This window comes from Dermochelys coriacea, chromosome 5 (genome assembly GCF_009764565.3).
Source record: "Dermochelys coriacea isolate rDerCor1 chromosome 5, rDerCor1.pri.v4, whole genome shotgun sequence".
Classification (NCBI taxonomy): domain Eukaryota; kingdom Metazoa; phylum Chordata; order Testudines; family Dermochelyidae; genus Dermochelys; species Dermochelys coriacea.
In genome coordinates this window covers 23,460,860-23,479,704 of record NC_050072.1, presented here as the reverse complement: position 1 = coordinate 23,479,704, position 18,845 = coordinate 23,460,860, and the positions used below count along the sequence as shown (strand labels likewise).

At 38.6% G+C, this 18,845-nt stretch overlaps 1 protein-coding gene across 1 annotated transcript in view; it reads left to right on the top strand.

The window, feature by feature from the left end:
* MTMR12 (myotubularin related protein 12) overlaps positions 1-18,845 on the top strand; it is a 69,915-nt gene that overhangs the window by 18,554 nt on the left and 32,516 nt on the right. Inside the window, exons 2-7 of the mRNA XM_038402588.2 lie at positions 5,359-5,413; positions 6,950-7,095; positions 11,778-11,850; positions 13,919-14,049; positions 16,243-16,336; positions 18,237-18,360. Of these exons, the coding sequence (XP_038258516.1) occupies positions 5,359-5,413; positions 6,950-7,095; positions 11,778-11,850; positions 13,919-14,049; positions 16,243-16,336; positions 18,237-18,360 (623 nt within the window). The remainder of the gene's footprint in view (positions 1-5,358; positions 5,414-6,949; positions 7,096-11,777; positions 11,851-13,918; positions 14,050-16,242; positions 16,337-18,236; positions 18,361-18,845) is intronic.

The following is an 18,845-nucleotide window of genomic DNA, read 5'->3' as shown; positions in this document are numbered from 1 at the left end:
GCCCTCTGGAGAGCGGAGTATATACTGGCACATCTGAGTTGAAGCCACTGCAGTCAAAAAATCCCAGAATGCGTAACAGTGATGGAGCAATAAACCATAGGCTGTCCCACCAGAATACTTAGCACTTATTTTGAAACATTGCTGTACTGTGTGACTGCATTGATACAAGGAGAAAGTACCTTAATCATCTTAACAGTGCAGGGTTGTGCACTGCTCACATCAGTTGTTGCAGATACAAAAACACTGCAAAAAGTTTCTAGTGCAGACATTCCCTAATGCTATTCCCAGTCTAGCTGATGTTCCTGGATGTTCAGGCTTCGGAGACTGTTGCACAGAGAACTGTATCAAAGCTGGAATGAAGGGAACAGTGTCTGCATTTGATATCCTCCTGCAGCACAGGCTGGTTTTTTTGGTTGCTTGGTATGGAATGCCAAAGTTGTGGGTTTTGTTGTGTTTTTTTTTTTTTTTTTTGGTTCAGGTATAACAGCTGTAGTAGGTATTCATTCAAGGAATTTTGGGTTGCTTTGGTTCAGAGACTGCAAGCAATCTTTCTGTATTGAGAACTATCCAGAACCTGAGATGAAACTGCAAATCCATAGAGCCCCAACAGAAAATTCCATAGTTTCTCCATCAGTTCCTATGAACTGACTAAAACAAGGTAACTTCTAGCTGATAAATATGAGTTTAGAGGGTTAAGAAGACACTCGTTGGAGGTTCCCATTTGTCTAGGAACAGTTGAAGTATATCTCTTTTTTTTCCCTAGGGCCATCAGGCAAGGAGAAAAGGGTACCTAATCTGCTCCAAAATAAATGGGAAGGAAGCAGTAGATTCATACACAAGGTACTAGATTAAAACATTCTAATATTAAAAACTATAAATCTACTTTTAATTGTCACACGCTGATCAGGCTTTTCAGAAGAAGATAACCTACGCTCTGAAAAATGTGCCTCTATTCTTCTCCCAACTTTTTCAGTAAGTCTAATGTAGAGGTCAGGCTTGAGTAGAAGGATGGGTGGTCTGGGCCAGAGAATAAGGCTAAAGAAAAGGAGACAGATCAGTCACTTTTTGGGATGCAGTTTACCTTAATGTAAAATTCTTGCATACTACCAGTAAAGACCTTTGTGACTACTTGAGGATATAACATGTCTGCTTAAATTAACCTTCAGAGATGTTTCTTAAAAATGAGCTTGTGTCCTCTTTCTACCTGATGTAGATAGAAGGCCTGACTTGTTTCTTTTGTGTCTTTTCTTGTTTTTTCTTACAAAGTAAGGAATGTAAAGTCTGATCCTTCCTTATTTTTTCAGGAAGATGTGTATTTTGAATTCATTCCTTAATTGAGGCAGTGAGAAGCTTAAATCTTTAGCAAACAATTAGTTTCTCAAATTTAGATCTGTTAATAACTGAAATTATTAACAAGTAGTTTATCCGTCTGATTTATACCTTAACAATAGTTGTCACACTCAGGTATGTTACCATTTCATACCAGGTTTCTCAAGCAGATGCAAGTTGAATTTCTAATGCAGAAAACATTCTTTTGGGAAAACCTTTTGGGTTGTCCTTTTTGATCTTTTATAAGGCTTTTTTTTTTTTTTTTGTAGATCACCTTTAACTAAAAAGGCCATCTTGTTTTGCCTGCTTCTCTTCACTGGACTGTAGCTATACATTTGAGAGATTCTAGCTCACCCCTTTTAAAGACAGTCCGATGAAGTGAGCTGTAGCTCACGAAAGCTTATGTTCAAATAAATTAGTCTCTAAGGTGCCACAAGTACTCCTTTTCTCTTTAGAGACTAACAAATTTATTAGAGCATCACTCTAAGGTGCCACAAGTACTGCTTTTCTTTTTGCAAATACAGACTAACACGGCTGCTACTCTGAATCCTTTTCTCTTGTAAGTGTTTCACTGTGTGTTAACTGATGGATGTAAACTTTCAAAAATCCACGGCTGTTCCCATTGATTTAAGTGAATAATTTTTTTGGTCCTAATTTTGCCAACTGCCTGCTAGTGAGCCACAAGTAATCTTCACAGAATAAATTAACATTCATAGCCATACAATTTTGAAACGGAGAGTTTTAAATAGTCTTAATTGTTATGTATGTTGTTAAACTTGGCTTCAGTAATCTAGGAAAACATTGACATCTCTTTTAAAAATAAGATCATGATTGTCCATCAGAAGGAGAAGCTGGCTGGTGTGTGCACATGAGCTAAGCACACAGGAATTGCAGAGCTGGCTATGTGTACATGTGCGACTGTGTCTATGTTCTGAAAAATGGGAACTGTAATTCTTCATCAGTTATAGAAATACTCTCTCCACGTTGATGGAGCGTCAACAGTGGGGGAAAAATGGTTCTTAGTTTTCCTCATATTAGTGTGTGTGTGTGTGTGTGTGTGTGTGGAGGCTTGATGCAATGTTCATCTGCTTTAGTGAAGTACTGGAGTTGCTGCCTGTAGACAAACTTTGTTGGTTTAAAAGCACTTCTGAATGTCTGAACTTTTCAGTTTCATTTAATTGTTTCAAGCTTCCTTTCGTGATGATACAATAAACACACACAAGAGTATCTGTTGTTTTTCCCCCTCTTCCATTAGCTGTCATCTTCCAGCTTGAATTTTTTTCCATGATTACCTTACCTTGCTTTTTCTTTACAAGTTTGACTACCTTTTCTGTCTTCTGTCCCAGCACTCAATACTTTTTGCTGCTGACCTGAAAAGGATTCCTGGTATTTTATCATAGAATATCAGGGTTGGAAGGGACCTCAGGAGGTCATCTAGTCCAACCCCCTGCTACCAATCCCCAATTTTTGCCCCAGATCCCTAATGGCTCCCTCAAGGATTGAACTCTCAACCCTGGGTTTAGCAGGCCAATGCTCAAACCCCCAATTATCCCTCCCCCCAATTAGCACGCTAGCTAAATTAAAGCCAGCTCAAGTATGTGTACATATGCGTCAATCACACTTCCAACTGCAGTGTAGACACACCCTCGGCACCTCTACATTTCTTTACAAAACATGACATACAAAAATTTCCCGTGGATTGACAGTCTCAAAAACCTTCCTATCCAACAGACACTGCTGCACCTCAACCTGCAAAATCCACTCCCCCATTTAACCCAGGCCATTAGGCAAAGCATGGGAAAACATGAAAGTCTTCCAGCATGACTTGAAAGTCAAACATCTGGAAACTGTTGAACTTCAATTTTAACGTTTATTTTCCAGTTTTTCATGGTATGACTACACTGCAGCAGGGAGCAAGCCTCCCAAAAGATGCAGACTCATGCAAGCTGGGATCCAGCTAGCACTCTAAAAATTGTGTGGATGTTGTGGCTCCAGCAGAGACTTTGTCTAGCCACCCAAGCTCAGACACAGTTGGAGGGGAGAAGTGGGGGAGGTTTGAGAGCCCAAACTGCTGCCCAAGCCACATTACTTGCACGGCTAGCGTGAAAGCCTGTCTACCCAGGCTGGAAGGCTCACTTCCAGCTCAAGTGTTGACAAGTGGCAGCTGGTCAACCTTGGCACAAGTGGGGAATAGTAGAAATGCTTGGGGCTCCCCATACCAGAACTCTCCCCTTAGCCCCAGTTCTCTGGGAGCTCTGCCCCCTAATTCTCACCCCACTTGGCCCTGGCCCCTGAAGTCTCCCTCCTCTCTTTACCCTAATTCCTCCCTTCACCCCAGCCCCTGGTGCTTACTCACTGCCCTGCCTGCCCCCCGAAAGTTCACCATTAGCCACAAGTCCTTACGGCTCCCTCTGCCCTAGGCCTGGAGCAACAGATTTACTCCAGATTTTGTTTGGGATGTCTACAGCATGCCTTGTTAGATGCTGATAAATAACATCACCATTTTGCATGTAGGTTCTTCTGGGTCTGGATACAAGTATCTGTATTTATATGCCTGGATATGAATTTTTAATTTTGTGTTTGTGCCAGGAGGCATTTCTCTTCCTTTGTTCTTAGTTTGACAAGACTCGGGCATACTGTTTGTTGTTCCCTTTTTGACCTTTAATAAATTTCCCAACTGGCTTTCTTGGTTGAGTCACAATCTCTTATTAGAATACTGGGCACAAACTAACCTTAGTTTGCAACAGTTGTTGTAGTTTGTGGTTCCTTTTGGTTTTCCAGTTAACCAGTAGTTCTCCACAAGGGCTCCTAATGCATGTTAGGTGAAGCTGTTCATTGTGACTCCGGGGGGAGGGGTGAGTGAGCATTCTGAACTGCCTGTGCACGAAGGGTTATGTTCTTTGATCTTGGGAGGCTACAGTAAAGTTTCACTAATCATGCTGAGTACCACTAAGGCTAGTGTAATCAATATTAAGACCTTCTCTGGGACCCTCATCTGGGTTGTACTGTGTGTATGACTCTTAACTGAAATATGCCATGTTCAGTTTGTGTAAAGGATTTCTGTCTGAGCTTCTAGAGTCACTTTCTGCGAGATCTCTTTAATAGTGAGAGTGCTTTTTAGGTGTAACTTACATATTTTACTCCCTTTGTTTTTGTTTGTTTGTTTCATTATAGTTGCTAAAATATAAAGCTTCATGGCACTAGAAAGATGCTACATAACTTCAATGCTAATGCTATAGTTCTGACAGATTTGTCTTGTATGGAGACCATAGTGGATGTGTAACTTTGGGAGCAGGGAAGTTGGGGAAACTAAATTTTACTTGAGAAATTTCTACCTACTTGTGCTATTACCTGTGCTAAAGGTACTAATGGCAGTGATGCTGGCTTTTTATTTAATATCTTTTTTTACTCAGTCCTGAACTGGGTACTAGTTGGGTTCCTAGCACAGAGATTTAATCTTCATTTTAAAAGAACTGCACAGTTTCATATTATGTGTGCTAGCCACCAACTTAAACATCTAAGTTGCCGGTGGACAAATTACCTATAAGAACTACTGCCAAACTCGGTCTATTTTAAAAAGGAAAAAGTCACACTTCTACCTAGAATTTTTTTTACTAAGGTTATTAATTGAAATATTACAAGGAAAATATCTCTTCAGTTTTATTTCGTGTTTGACAGCGCTCTTACTCAGATCTTTCACAAACCAGAAGAATAACACCTTTTTTTAAATTTAGGAAAATTACTAATATTGCAAAGACTATTGTAAAACTACAAATATTGCATGAGGTGTTGGGCCTAGCTGTGCTCTGAAATTTATTTCAAGAGGATGGTGTCCTTTTAAATATCCCTATCTTTTCTGTCTTGCAAACTGAAAAGTTAATTTTTTTTCCCCCGTGCCTCTTGAACAGAACAGTGCTTTGCAGATCTCTCAGGTAATCTAGTGTTTACATTTTAAGAAAGTCATTCTGTAAATGGTACTAATGTATTAAAGTTCTTTATAAAGGAACAATGACTCTTCTTTTGTTTTAGGAAATACACATAAAGGAACCCATAGAAAAGGAAGTAAACCTTCACTTGTTACCAGGTAACTGCTGTGTTACATTGTGTATTGAATTTAGAATTCAAAATTATGTCTCTTATATAGCCACATCTTCATAAGAAACTATTCTCATTTGTTTGGTACAGTAAACACTCAAGAGACACCAGTATCTTGAGTAGTAAAATAGAGGATGAGAGGTAAGTAACCATACAGGCTGAATGTTCTGTTTGCATCTGCATGGATTGTTCTAAAATCCAAAGTTGGTATTTCTGTTGAACCTTGAGTGCTGTGTTTATAGATGTCCTGCATGGGGAAAAATTGTGCCCAGGTTTTACATTTCTTTATCTTTTATAAAGAAGACTTAGAAGGAATTTAGGAAAATATATAATGTCTTGGCTGAAAGCCTGACTGGAGAACTAGAGCAATGACCTCAAGAAAACAGTGCAGGTTGAGCTATTGAAAAGATTTTTATTACAGTTCAAAATTACTCTTACACTTTTTTTTGTTTTTTACATCTATTCAACTTCAATGACTAATCTTTTAGATAAAAAGTTTTTGGTAAAGATGATCCCTTTTCCCTTTGATTAAGATGTTAGGAATCACAATAAACATCCCTGAGACCTTCCAAATGTTCTCCAACAAAAACGGGAGGAAGTAGCAGTAATAAAATGAAAATTCAAGCCTTTGCATTCTTCATAAAGATACTAGAAAGGGCACAAGCCCAACTGTTTAAAATTCTTTAGTCCACTTTTAAATCTTTCCTGTATCCTATAAAAAGTCAACAAAAACTAGTGGAATTAGTATTAAGCTTAGAGGTCAGTCTTTGGATGTGGGGTATAGAGCTTAATTCTGGCCATCACAGATCCATAATGACACTTACAAATGTGGACTTAAGGCCTTGGAATGTCTGCAGAACCTGTATACTGTCGGTAACCTATCAAATGCATGTCATGATTCCCAGCCAAAACATCATTAAGATAATTAAATTTTTAGGTAGAAATCGATGCAAAGCATTAGAATGCTGTAGGTTACAAAAACTTGACAGTGAGGAAAAATTGTAATTGAGACTTGATTTCATGAAAGGAGTTAACTTTAATCTCCCAAGACACTCAGTGCAATCCCTGTCTACAGCACAAGGAGGCAGCGTTACTTTAAGCTTCTCAAGAATTATGCCTCCAATTTGTACCTGGAGGAGCCACTTGGGTTGGACCCACCTTTGCATCTAAACTCAATATATTGCTTAGATGTAACTGTCCACAAGGGTACAAATTTGTAATATGGACATTTGTCCATTCGAAATTAAGATCAGCAGTTCATTTCAAAGGCCATTGATCAGTTTTTTTGGTTTAAACTTGAACCAGTAACCTAAAGATAGAATGCCTAGGTGAGAAGACATCAGTCCCATGAGCCATTTCTCTGATTTTTTCTGGCACTTCTGTGACATGGTAAACTCAGCCAACTAATGCATAGGAAGTTTGGACTCAAAGTTAATGTTGTTGAGTTGGAGATTGAATAGATGACTTTGTCTTAATATCTGAATGTTCCATTATGCTGCAAGCTAAGACTGTTTATTTCAATCAGGTGAATTGCTGCTCTGTGAGGCAAACACAGTATTAAAGTGTGTACAAGAAGATGGGTCAAATCGTGGAGCCTACGGGAAACTCATTTGCACAAACTTCAAGATTGCTTTTCTCGGTGATGAATCTGAATCTGCTTCGGATGATAACGTAGGAAGACAAACTTCATTTGGCTAAGTCTTGTGAATGTACTTCTTAGTAACAAGTAATATACACTGCCTCTATGAAGCCTTTTTTTCCCCTCCCCTGTTAGAGGGAATGCTTTATAAAGAAATGAAAAGGAAAGCTTTGTAGCAAGCCTTGAGCACCATAAACTCACTAAACCCAGTTTGTACACTCACAGGACCCTCTGTGGCACTTAATGATTAGCAACAGCAAGTCTCCCTCTTAGTCATGACGGATAACTTTTATTTCTTGAGTCCATTTCTTCTGTGAGAGGCTTTTCTCCTCAAAAGCATCAATTGTTATGTCCCAGAGCCAGAACAGAGTGATATGATAACACTAATGCTGTCCTGTTTCTAGGTGAAGTCTGTCTCTAGTTCTCATGCCCTGTTTTAGAACTACTACCACACTATTGAAAATTGTTCCTGAGAATAATGCATTTTTATATTCTAATACTCCTAAGTTTTAGGGAAAAGATTAAGTCCATGGCTATATTGCTAGTGGGGATGGGTTTGACTAAAAGCATTCTTTTGAATAGATCAGTGCAAGTCCCTGTGGGCCCTCTTTAACAAATTTAAACCTGGTTTATATCAATTCCTTGTGAATTGGTAAGGAATCTGTATAGGTCAAGTTAAAATCTATTTGAGTGTCCACACAGGGGCTTTTACTGGTTTAATTAAATCTTAAAAACACCTCTTTAGTTAAAAAATAAAATACGTCTTTATTTAGACTCATGAAACTTGTAGAGTCTAGCCTTCGTTATTTATCTGGCCCCATTACTATAGTGTTTGCCCCACAATCTTTTATCCTCAAACCTTTGTGAGGTACAGAGCTACTAGCCCTAATTTATAGATGCAGAACTGAGGCACGGAGGAGCCTGGTCTATACTACGAAGTTAGCTTGACGTAAGTTGCCGTGCATCAACCTATTTGTGCATGTCTCTGCATGCAGATTTGTGTCCTCCTTGTTTTACTGTGTTGTCGTAACCACCTCCTTAAATAGCATTGAGCCCTGGTCAACCTACTGAGATCAATGCAGTGTGAAGGTAAACACTGCATGACCTGTGTCAACCCTGACAGTTGTTCAGCATCTGTCCCATAGTGCAACAGTTGTGAACTCCTCTGCCAAGGGTCATGGAGACTGGAAGCCTTCATACCCCCAGCATGTATTTTTGAAATGCCTTTCATGATTGTGCTCCTTTTTCATGGGCAGTTGCCCAACCAAACATGCTGGCCCTACACCCTAGATGTGCTCCTGCCTGGAGTAGACAGGAGATGTTGGATCTCCTGGGCTTGTGGGGGAAAGAGGCTATGCAAGCGCAACTATGGACCATCTCTAGAAATGTAGACTTCTACAGGCAGATTGCCTGGGGGATGCAGGCAAAGGAGTACAACAAGGATCCACTGCAGTGCTGCATGAAAGAAGGAACTTCAGCAACATGCCACACAGCAAGGGAGTGCAACAGATCTGTGCTGAGCTGTAGACATGTCTCTTTAACAATGAGCTGTATGTGTTCTTAAAGGTATGTAATGGGCCTTCACTGATTTCAATATGGGCTGGCCAGTGAAGTTCCCCCAGTGATCCACCATTGCTTCTGTAACCATAGAAAAGTAGCCTTTTCTGTTCATGTACTCTGTAGCGTTGCCGGTTGTTAGAGTGGGATTGCCACTTGCTTCTCCACAGTCAAGGCTGCTCTCATTCTGGTGTCCCTGCCCTGGAGGGCTGGAGCAAGCTTGGCATACGGATCCAGGAATGTGGCTTTTCAGATTCAAAAATTCTACAGCCACTGCTCATCATTCCAAGGCTACGTTACGATGCAATCCCACCAGTTACTGCTTCTCATGCCTAGAAGTAGCACTTCACCATCTGCACTTGCTCCATGAACGCTACCAATAACCTTGAATTGGTTTCTTTGCTATGTGGCTCAGCAAACTATCCTCCAAGAAATAGTCATGTCCTGTGGGTCTGCAAGTACAGGAGAATTGTGCCTCCTTTATTTGTAATATTCATGAGAATAGTGCAGAGCTCTATAGGCTCCATTCTTCTGTCAGTAATCGGGAGACCGAAGACTGACAATTTTAAATATAAAGTAGGGCTGTCGATTAATCAGAGTTAACTCGTGCGATTAACTCAAATTAATTGCAGTTTTAATTGCACTGTTAAACGATAGAGTATCAATTGAAATTTATTAAACATTTTGGATTTTTTTTTTTACATTTTTGTATGTATTGTATTCTGTGTTGTAATTGAAATCAAGTGTATATTTTTATTACAAATATTTGCACTGTAAAAATGATAAACAAAAGAAATAGTATTTTTCAATTCACCTCATACAAGTACTGTAGTGCAGTCTTTGTCGTGAAAGTGAAACTTACAAATGTGGATTTTTGTTTAGTTACATAACTGAAATTTCAGAGCCTACAAGTCCACTCAGTCCTCCTTCTTGTTCAGCCAATCGCTAAGACAAACAAACAAGTTTGTTTACATTTACAGGAGATAATGCTGCCCTCCTCTTATTTACAATGTCACCAGAAAGCGAGAACAGGCATTTATTTGCATGGCACTTTTGCAGCCAGCATTGCAAGGTATTTATATGCCAGATATGCTGAACATTCATATGCCCCTTCATGCTTCAGCAATCATTCCAAAGGACATAATTCTACTTTTTTAAGTTCAACTTTCATGATAAAGAGATTGTACTACAGTACTTGTATTGGGTGAATTGAAAAATACTATTTCTGGTTTTTTACAGTGCAAATACTTGTAATCAAAAATAAATATAAAGTGAGCACTCTATACTTCGTATTGTGTGTTGTAATTGAAATCAATATATTTGAAAATGTAGAAGACATCCAAAAACATTTAAATAAATGGTATTCTATTGTTTTACAGTGCGATTAATCGCAATTACTTTTTTTAATCACTTGACAGCCCTATTATAAAGTGTGAAAATTATGGGATATGGATGGTATTATGGGATAGAGAAAGTTGCATGTTGAGGTCTGACCTCCCAGCGCTAGTCCTTTCTGTCTCGCAACACATTATGAAATGTTCCCAAAAGGCATCATGCCAATGGCAGCACATGGCATACTGGGATACCTACCCATAGTGCTTTACATCAGCCTAAGTGCTCTTGGTAAGTACCTGCTGCACCAACATAATATGCACATGCATGAGTGATGCAGAAACTTTGTCACCTTTATGCCAATGTAGCTTGCGTTGATCAAAGTTTGTAGTGTAGACATGGCCTAAGTGACTTGCCAAAGGTCACATGAGAAGTCTGTGGCAGAGCAAGGAACTTGAACTAAGATCTCCCAAGTGTAGTGCCTCAACCATTGCACCATCCTTCTCAAGATGTGCAAGTCAAGGTGTTGTCTGAACAGGTCTTGCACAGCTGTGGAGAATCCTTGATTGAAGCTAACTAATTCTGACTGTTTAAACACTTCTTCCTATTCTTTTTTTGTTTTGTTTTTTTCTCCAGCCCAGGAGATCTTTAAAACATTCTAGGGAATTGACATCTTCCCTATAACTTAGTTTACTTGGACTGTGCGCTCTTCAGAGTGGGAATGGCCTTATGTTTGTACAATGAGATCCCATGCTCCAACAATAGAAATAAATAATCCCCTTATTGGCTTTGAAAATCTCAACAGTCCTTTTATCACCTGGAATCTGGTAGGAATGTTAGGAGTCTCTAGAATGTGAATAGCTGCATGACACATGTTCAGTGTCTGTTTTAAATTAGACATATTAACAATTAAATTCATAAGGGAAAAAAATCTAATTTTAATTTAAAGTTAGTACAGCTAAAAACATTTCTTTGGAAGACTTACACTTGTAACAGTCAATGCCAAAAAAAAAATCAACTTTATTACTGCTATGCTTAATATATAGAAGCAACAGAGCACATCTGCCAAAGTGACTTAAAAATAATACTGAATTTAACCAGTTTAATAGAGCAGTGTTCTTCAGTGACATTGGAACAAAATGACGTCCTTTTTTCAAATATCTGAGGTTAAGCTAGGAACTGAAGCACTGAGTTGGTGTCTGAGAAAGAAACCTGATGTTATTTTAGATACTCAGCCAAACCCTCCCCCCAAAATTCTGTACAGTTAATTTTATGAACTAAAATCACTAAAGCAAGATTCTAATCCCATGTGTGTAGTGCATGTGTTTCTTATAGTATACTTCATATGCATGGCTATATATCAGACTAAGATTAAGATTAAGCCCATTCTGAAAATTAAATTCTAGTCTAAAAAGTGATTGCAAAGCTGGCATGATTTAATTTCATGTTTGTATAATTGATTTCTGTAACAAATATACTCAGTTGATAAGCAAAATTCTTTAACTATAAACCCTGCAAACTTGTGTGGGATTTTCTTACTCGCGTCACTATCAATAACAAGTTCTAGAGACCAGATTTTGCCTGCTTTTAAAGATATTACATAACTGAAAGCTACAAAACAACTTGGAGCAATACAAACTAGTGCAATCTCCCACTCTTGCTTTGAAAAGCCAATTAGTGACAAGTATTTATCTACTTTTTACTTAAATATATATTTACTAAATACATAGGATATAGCTTTCTAATGGGAAGGTGCCATTGTTTAGTTTGACTATAATGGGCTTTGACAAGAGTTTTGTATAACATTAAATGTTTTGTCTTATAGGAGCCAGAATTTAAGAATAAGATCATAGGAGAAAATGACATAACTCTGCATTGTATAGACCACATTTATGGAGGTAGGTTAGCTTCCCCATTCTCTCTCCCCTCCCCCCCACGCCGGTCTTACATTACACATAACTCTAAAAACATGGGCCCACACTTTTCAAAGTATTTAGCTATGGACAGTCAATGGGACTGAAAATGAGATTTAGGTTCCTAAATTAGTTAGGTGTTGCAGCAACACCTTAATACCTTTTTAAAAACCTGGACTTGGTACTTTTTAACCAATGCTCTTGGTCTACAAATGTATCTATTTAGGATAACTAATATCATTGCAATGTAACTCTTTCATCACTTGGAATAAATAATGAAGTGAAACATGGATGGATTGATTTTTTTTTTAAACATTCATGTTTCCTATCCTTTCAAGTAAAGTTGGACTGAACAGATTGAGCACAAAATGCAGCATAAGTCAAGGTGTCATCTGATACAGGTCTTGCATAGCTTTGAAAATTCCTTGATTCAGGCTAATCCTGATAGTTTACCCACTTCTTTAACCTTGTAGATGAAATAGACAAAAATGTAGGGTTTTTTTTGTTTGTTTGTTTTTTTTTCTTTTCAATGTATCTGGTTAGGCCAGTTTGTAAGTTAAATTAAGTGGGGAGATGTCACAATCCTTGACAAAGTGCTCCCAGTAACATATTGGGTTAAAACTGGACCGTATCATTTCTCACACCTACTAAGCCACTGTAGTATATTTGATGCACAGAGGTATAGAAAGTTCTTCACTTTATTGGTTCTGGGTAATATCCCATCAGAGCGATTTAAATATTGAGTTGCCAAGTGATTACTTCCTGCTTCTGTGGTGGACTTCTAGAGAAGTACCATCTCAAAATAAAAAACATTCCTTTCAGCATTATCTGAATGTTAGAAAAAGGGATGGGGAGGAAGGAAAAATAAGAAATTTGTACCAAATATTTGGTTCAGCTTACTTAAATTAAAAAGTCTCAAAGACAAGTCTACACTTTGTAGTGTTAAATAAAAAATGAAAACTAGTCTGGGAACTTGTAAGCATTAGTGGAAGGAGTAAAGTCTGGAGGAGAGTAGGGGAGGGGACCTATGATCTCGTTGTGAAGGTTAGAATAGGAGGGGAGAGGAATGGAATAGCCTTGGGGGAGAGAGGCAGAGCCTGGTGGCATAAGATATTGTGTTTTTTGGTCACTGATGCAACTGTATAGTTGGCCTTGTTTAAATGCCTTCAAGTGAGAGAAGGATCTGGAGGTCACAAAGGGCTTTGTGACCACTCTGGCAAACTTGAATTATTCAAAACATTTTGAATTATCAGAACCTCATCTCCGTGTTTAGTGTGGTGTTAAAGATCTGTTCTCTACTGGACAAATCAATTACAACCCACAGCAGAGGAATAACATATCAATACATACTTGTTTGGTTTTGCAGTGCTGCAGAGCTGCTGATGTTTGATGTTGAATGTGGCAAATTAATGTAAAAATAATGATAGGCTGGTGGCTGTGTGTGCACAAAAGTTTAGTTCAGATAAGCACCCTGTGGTAACTTTTTTAAATTCTATCTGAACCTGTGGAGGTTTTCACTAGGCCCTATAGCTTTCCCATAAAACCGCCCCTCTTCTGGATGATCTTGAAGGAAAGCCTCTATGCTATCATGGTTTTATTTGAAGTGACAAGTTTAAGTCTTATTTGCTCCCACGGCAACTTGATGGGCTTCTTTCCCTGTCCTCTCTGCCACAGTTTAATGCCCAAGCTGAAACTGTGGTTAGCTGCTTGTGGGAAGCAGCCAAGGGACTAGTGAACAGCATAAGAGAAGCCTCTGCCCTGTTCAGCAAACCAAAGCAATGGTGGTATGTAGTCAGAACTAAGAACTGCAGCAAAAAACTCAGTACTCTCTATTTGAGTGAAAAAGAGGAGACCTAGGACAGAGCACAAAATCTCTTGGGATTATCTCCCCTCTAAAGATACTGTTGACAAGTATATCTGTCTGCACTGCAAGTCAATGTTTTAGGATACTTAGTAAAACTCTTAGGTTGACTCAGTTTAGCTGGGACCCCAACAAGAAATGCCAGAATTTTTAATGTTGATATATTCTTTCTTGGGTTTTTTACCTCTGTAGTTTACGATGAGAAAAAGAAATCTCTGTCTGGGCAACTGAAGAAATATCCAGATAAATTAATTATCTACTGTAAAGATCTTAGAGTATTTCATTTCTGTCTGAGGTACACAAAGGAAGAGGAGGTAAAAAGGGTAAGTATAGCAACATGACATATTTGATAGTTTTCCCCCCTTAAAAATCAGGGGTTGAGTGTTAACAGGATATTTTAATGACAGGGAAACAATGTAGGATTTCTGGAGAATAGGGAGACTGATTTGAGAACCGTTCACAGAAACCCATATGACAAAGTTTGCCTTTGAGTCATTCACTGTTGGGGTGAACTATCATGGAAAGATCACTCTTTGGTTTGATTAAACTTGCGTCTTTCACCATCTTTCTTTGTGTGCGTCTAATAATTTAAAATGTTGGGTGCACTGGCTTTTACTGTGGAAATGTTCTACCAGCTTGGAAGTACTGCATAAATTGCTCTAGAGCTTGTCTAGCTAAAGAATATAATGTAAACTGGTTTTGTATTTACTTGTGGTACTGCCTTGCTAACCTTTTTTCTTCCTGCTGCCTTGTCGGCTCCCATCATAAACAATTCTCTGATAACTTGGCATGCAAATTATTTCTTCTGACACAGAAGGATTTATTTGGCTTTCTTTGAATTAGAACTTAAATTTTAAGACACTGATTAATTATTGGCTTTTGAGTTGTTTTACAGTTTGGTGTAGCTAGTTTGCCTCCAGACTTAACTGTACTTTTAAAAGCTTTAGCATGTTTGATATACGTACCTTTTTATATTAATCTAGGGAGATGTAGTATTTTCAAAGGTAGGTGATTTTCCTGAGACACACGGTGAGACTGTAGCTTATGGGAATAGAATTCAGTTTTCTTGGATCTGAGACACAGGCTGATTCACAACACTACATGTGCCTTATACACACCTGTCAAGGTTCCTTCTCTACTCTGAACTCTAGGGTTCAGATGTGGGGATCAGCTTAGGTTAAAAGCTGCCACCACCAAAGTGTTGCACAAAGAACAGGGGAAGTGCCCACTTGGAAACGTCTTCCCTCCTCCTCCCCAAAAAAAATATCCCGCCCCCCAAGCACTTCACCCCCTTTCCTGGGGAAGGCTTGATAAAAATCCTGACCAATTTGCATAGGTGAACACAGACCCAAACCCTTGGATCTTAAGAACAATGAAAAAACAATCTGGTTCTTAAAAGAGAGTTTTAATTAAAGAAAAAGTAAAAGAATCACCTCTGTAAAATCAGGATGGTAAATACCTTACAGGGTAATCTCATTCAAAACATAGAGAATGCCTCTAGGCAAAACGTTGAGTTACAAAAAGACACAAAAACAGGAATATACATCCCATTCAGTACAACTTATTTGATCAGCCATATAAACAAAACAGAATGTAACGCATATCTAACTAGATTGCTTACTAACTCTTTACAGGAGTTCTGACCTGCATTCCTGTTCTGGTCCCGGCAAAAGCATCACACAGACAGAGAGAACCTTTTGTTTTTCCGTCCCCTCCCGCTTTGAAAGTATCTTGTCTCCTCATTGGTCATTTTGGTCAGGTGCCAGCAATGCTATCTTAGCTTCTTAACCCTTTACAGGTGAAAGGGTTTTTTCTCTGGCCCGGAGGGATTTAAAGGTGTTTACCCTTCCCTTTATATTTATGACAACACCAAAGTACATTCTCTTGGTAAGAATTTCAGTTGTGACCTTTTAACATAAAAAAAACCAAAACCTTCAACTGAGAAGGTTCTGACCAAAAGGTGTGTATGAAGAATGTCCAAATTGACATTACACAAACAAGGGAAATAACTAGGCAGCATAGTTGTCTTAATGCACACATGCAACTCCTGCTGGTATTAAGGGAGTTTCACACAAACATCATAGGAATGTACTCGGGTGAAATATCAGATACCTTGGTGTCAAAGGGTGCACTAAAACTAAGGTTGAGTCCTAGTCTAGGGTGAAGTTCACCAAATGATCTTTCTAAACTCTTAAGACATTCCTTCAAAAAAAGTATAAATCTTTACCAAAGGGCTCCAGAAAAATTAAAGTGGAGTAATGTTATGATTTCAGGATTGCCCTTTAAATATAGTGCTAGACATAGTAGCTGCACAGATGCTCAGGCAAAGCCATCTTTTTGAATTTTAAATCGGGTTTTTAATATCTTGCTACATTTGAATCTTATTGACACTGTCCATTTAAAATGCATAATCTCTTCCTCTCCTTGGCTTGCCTTTGAGGTTCAGCTGCTTTTTGCATCAGCTGGCTTTTATTACAATCTGATATATACTTGTATATTTGTTGATCCTTTCTTAGATCGTCAGTGGCATAGTTCATCATAGCCAGACTCCTAAACTACTTAAACGCTTGTTTCTGTTCTCTTATGCAACAGCTGCGCCAACCAATACAGGTAAACTTAGTTCTTTATTTTTTTTAGTTTGTTGTAACTACCACATGCTGTCATTCCTGCTTCCCTGACTATATCTGCATGTGATTTTTTTTTTTTTTTTTTTTAGTGCCCAGAAGTGTGCTAGACCCATGAGAATATCCCTAAATTTGGCAGAGTTATAAGCCTCTGAACATTTTTCATTTGTACATGCTAAGCAGAATGCTGCTAAAATCTCTAAACATGCCAGCTGCATGCTCCTAGCCCCCCAATGGGCTTTTGGTGTCTTTTTTTGTATGTAATATAAAACTTAAATACAATTTTTAATGCAGAGAAGGTGGTCTTCATATCCCCACTTAATGAGCCTAAGGGAATCAATTCATTGTATTAAGCTAATGCTAGAGGATGCACAAAGCCTGGAACTTGCAGGTCAAGAGCTGGTATTTTTAGTAAGTCATGGACAGGTCACGAGCCATGAATTTAGTTATTGTCCGTAACCAGTCCATGACTTTTACTAAAAATACCTGTGACTAAATTGTAGCCTTATTTATGATCAATTTGTGCATACATTTGGCATATACAATTCTCCCCCCCCCCCCCCATACCAACAAAATACTGCTGTTTGTTTTTCCTTTTGTACTTCTGCTTTCTATTTTGGCTAAAATACTGTCAGAAGGGTGAATGTAACTTCCTGCTCTCACTTCTTGGACTGAGTGAAACTGTTCTTGCATCTTTCAAAAGAGATTTTGCATATAAACTCATCCACCCTTATTCCAGGATTGGATTTTCCCCCCAGTCGTCTAGGAAAGATGCACTGATCAGCCTAGCATGGATGGTAACTTAAATTTTACTAATCCATCAGGTTTATCAGTGAAACGCATCCTGCAAAATAATTTAAAAGTTCCTATTTAGCCATATCTGGTTAAGTCACACAGAGTGGCTTGTTATATTTGGAACAAGCAAAACAGTTGTAGATAACGTCAATTTCTTAAATTGCCAGTTGTAATAGAAACCTAGCTGATGTAATAGTGCTGTTCTAATGATGTTCCCGCTGATTCTTCATTCCTTGTGCACCCAAAACATCTATTTATTTTATCAAAAGGCGTTTTGATGCACCATGATGTTGGCTCAGGCTTTTAGCTTGAAATTGAATTTTTTTTTTTTTTTAAATATTCCAGTATGGGTCTGAAGATCCCAGCTAGCATTGAGGTCACAGTGTTCTTGGCACTGAACACTAGTGACAGGCCTTGTCCTTAAGAGTTTGATCCAAATAGACTAGACAAAGTGGGAGAAGGGGATGCAACATATAAGCAGAGTAAACAGTGTTGGTTGCACGTGTTGCAGAGCGCATGGTAGGTCTTGGCTGTAGACTGCTAACTAGCCTTTAAGCATATGGGAGCACTATTTTAAAAAAAAAAAAAAAAAAAAAAAGTGTGTGTATGTATGTAATCTTGGTGTTCATCCAGGGCTGAATTAATGCCCCTAAAGCCCCTGCTGCAACCCAGGCCAGAACGGCTTTGTTAATTAAAAGGCAAGTACAGCATTAATAGCCTTGATGCCGTAATTGTGATCATTTTGTTTTAAATTAGGAAAAAGACTTGTATACAGGTGCCCCACAAAATTTAATAGCCCTGGGCCCACAGGAGAATTAATCCGGCCCTATGTGCGTCGTCACTTTAGGAACGCTTGTCTTGGTTTAAGCAGCATTTGACTGAGGACTAAGTAGTAAAGATCAGACAGAAGCGTAGATTGTCCTGTACAAAGGCACATTAATTTGGTGTGTTCAAAGCATTCATACATGAGAGGTTCTGTATATGCACTGGGTTTAAAGCGGTTGCTTTACAATGGAAAAATGCCTTTGTGATAGCAAAGTAATTACAACTGTCTCTGTAAAACTAATATCTAATTGGATTTCTGTTGACAGACACACAAAACCAAACTGTGATGTTTGATTCTATTAAGGATTGGCGTGAGGAGCTGGAACGGACCAAAGGGAACATGAAATATAAAGTATTGAGTGCCAACGAAGCCTACAAAATCTCCGAAAAGTAAGCTTGAACTCTGTGTGTGTGTCAAATTCAATATTGAAGTCACTGTTCATGTTTCAAAAGTTAGCGATGAACACCAGTGGTAAATCTTTACGTCCCATGTGGAATCCATCTTCCAACTCATTTCTCTAAGGCCTCAAGCATCCTAAGAAACACTTAGGCCTGGTGTATGCTTAAAAATTTTTGCTGGCATAGCTATGTTGTTCAGGAGTGTGATTCCCCTCCCACCACTAATATAACTAGGTCAGGTATAGTCTAGTTTAGACACTGTTTTTTCAGTAAAAAGGTCCTTTGCCAGTATAAATTTAATCTGTTTATTTGGGGAACTGATTTAGGCTGCTACGCCCCCCCCTTCAAAAAAAAAAAACACAAAACCAACCAAACAAAAAACCACACCCACAGATCCTCTTTTGCTGATTTAAATACTCGCACAACACCCTCCAGTGGAGAGAGTTGTGTATCTGTTAGCAAATCCTTTCAAGTTT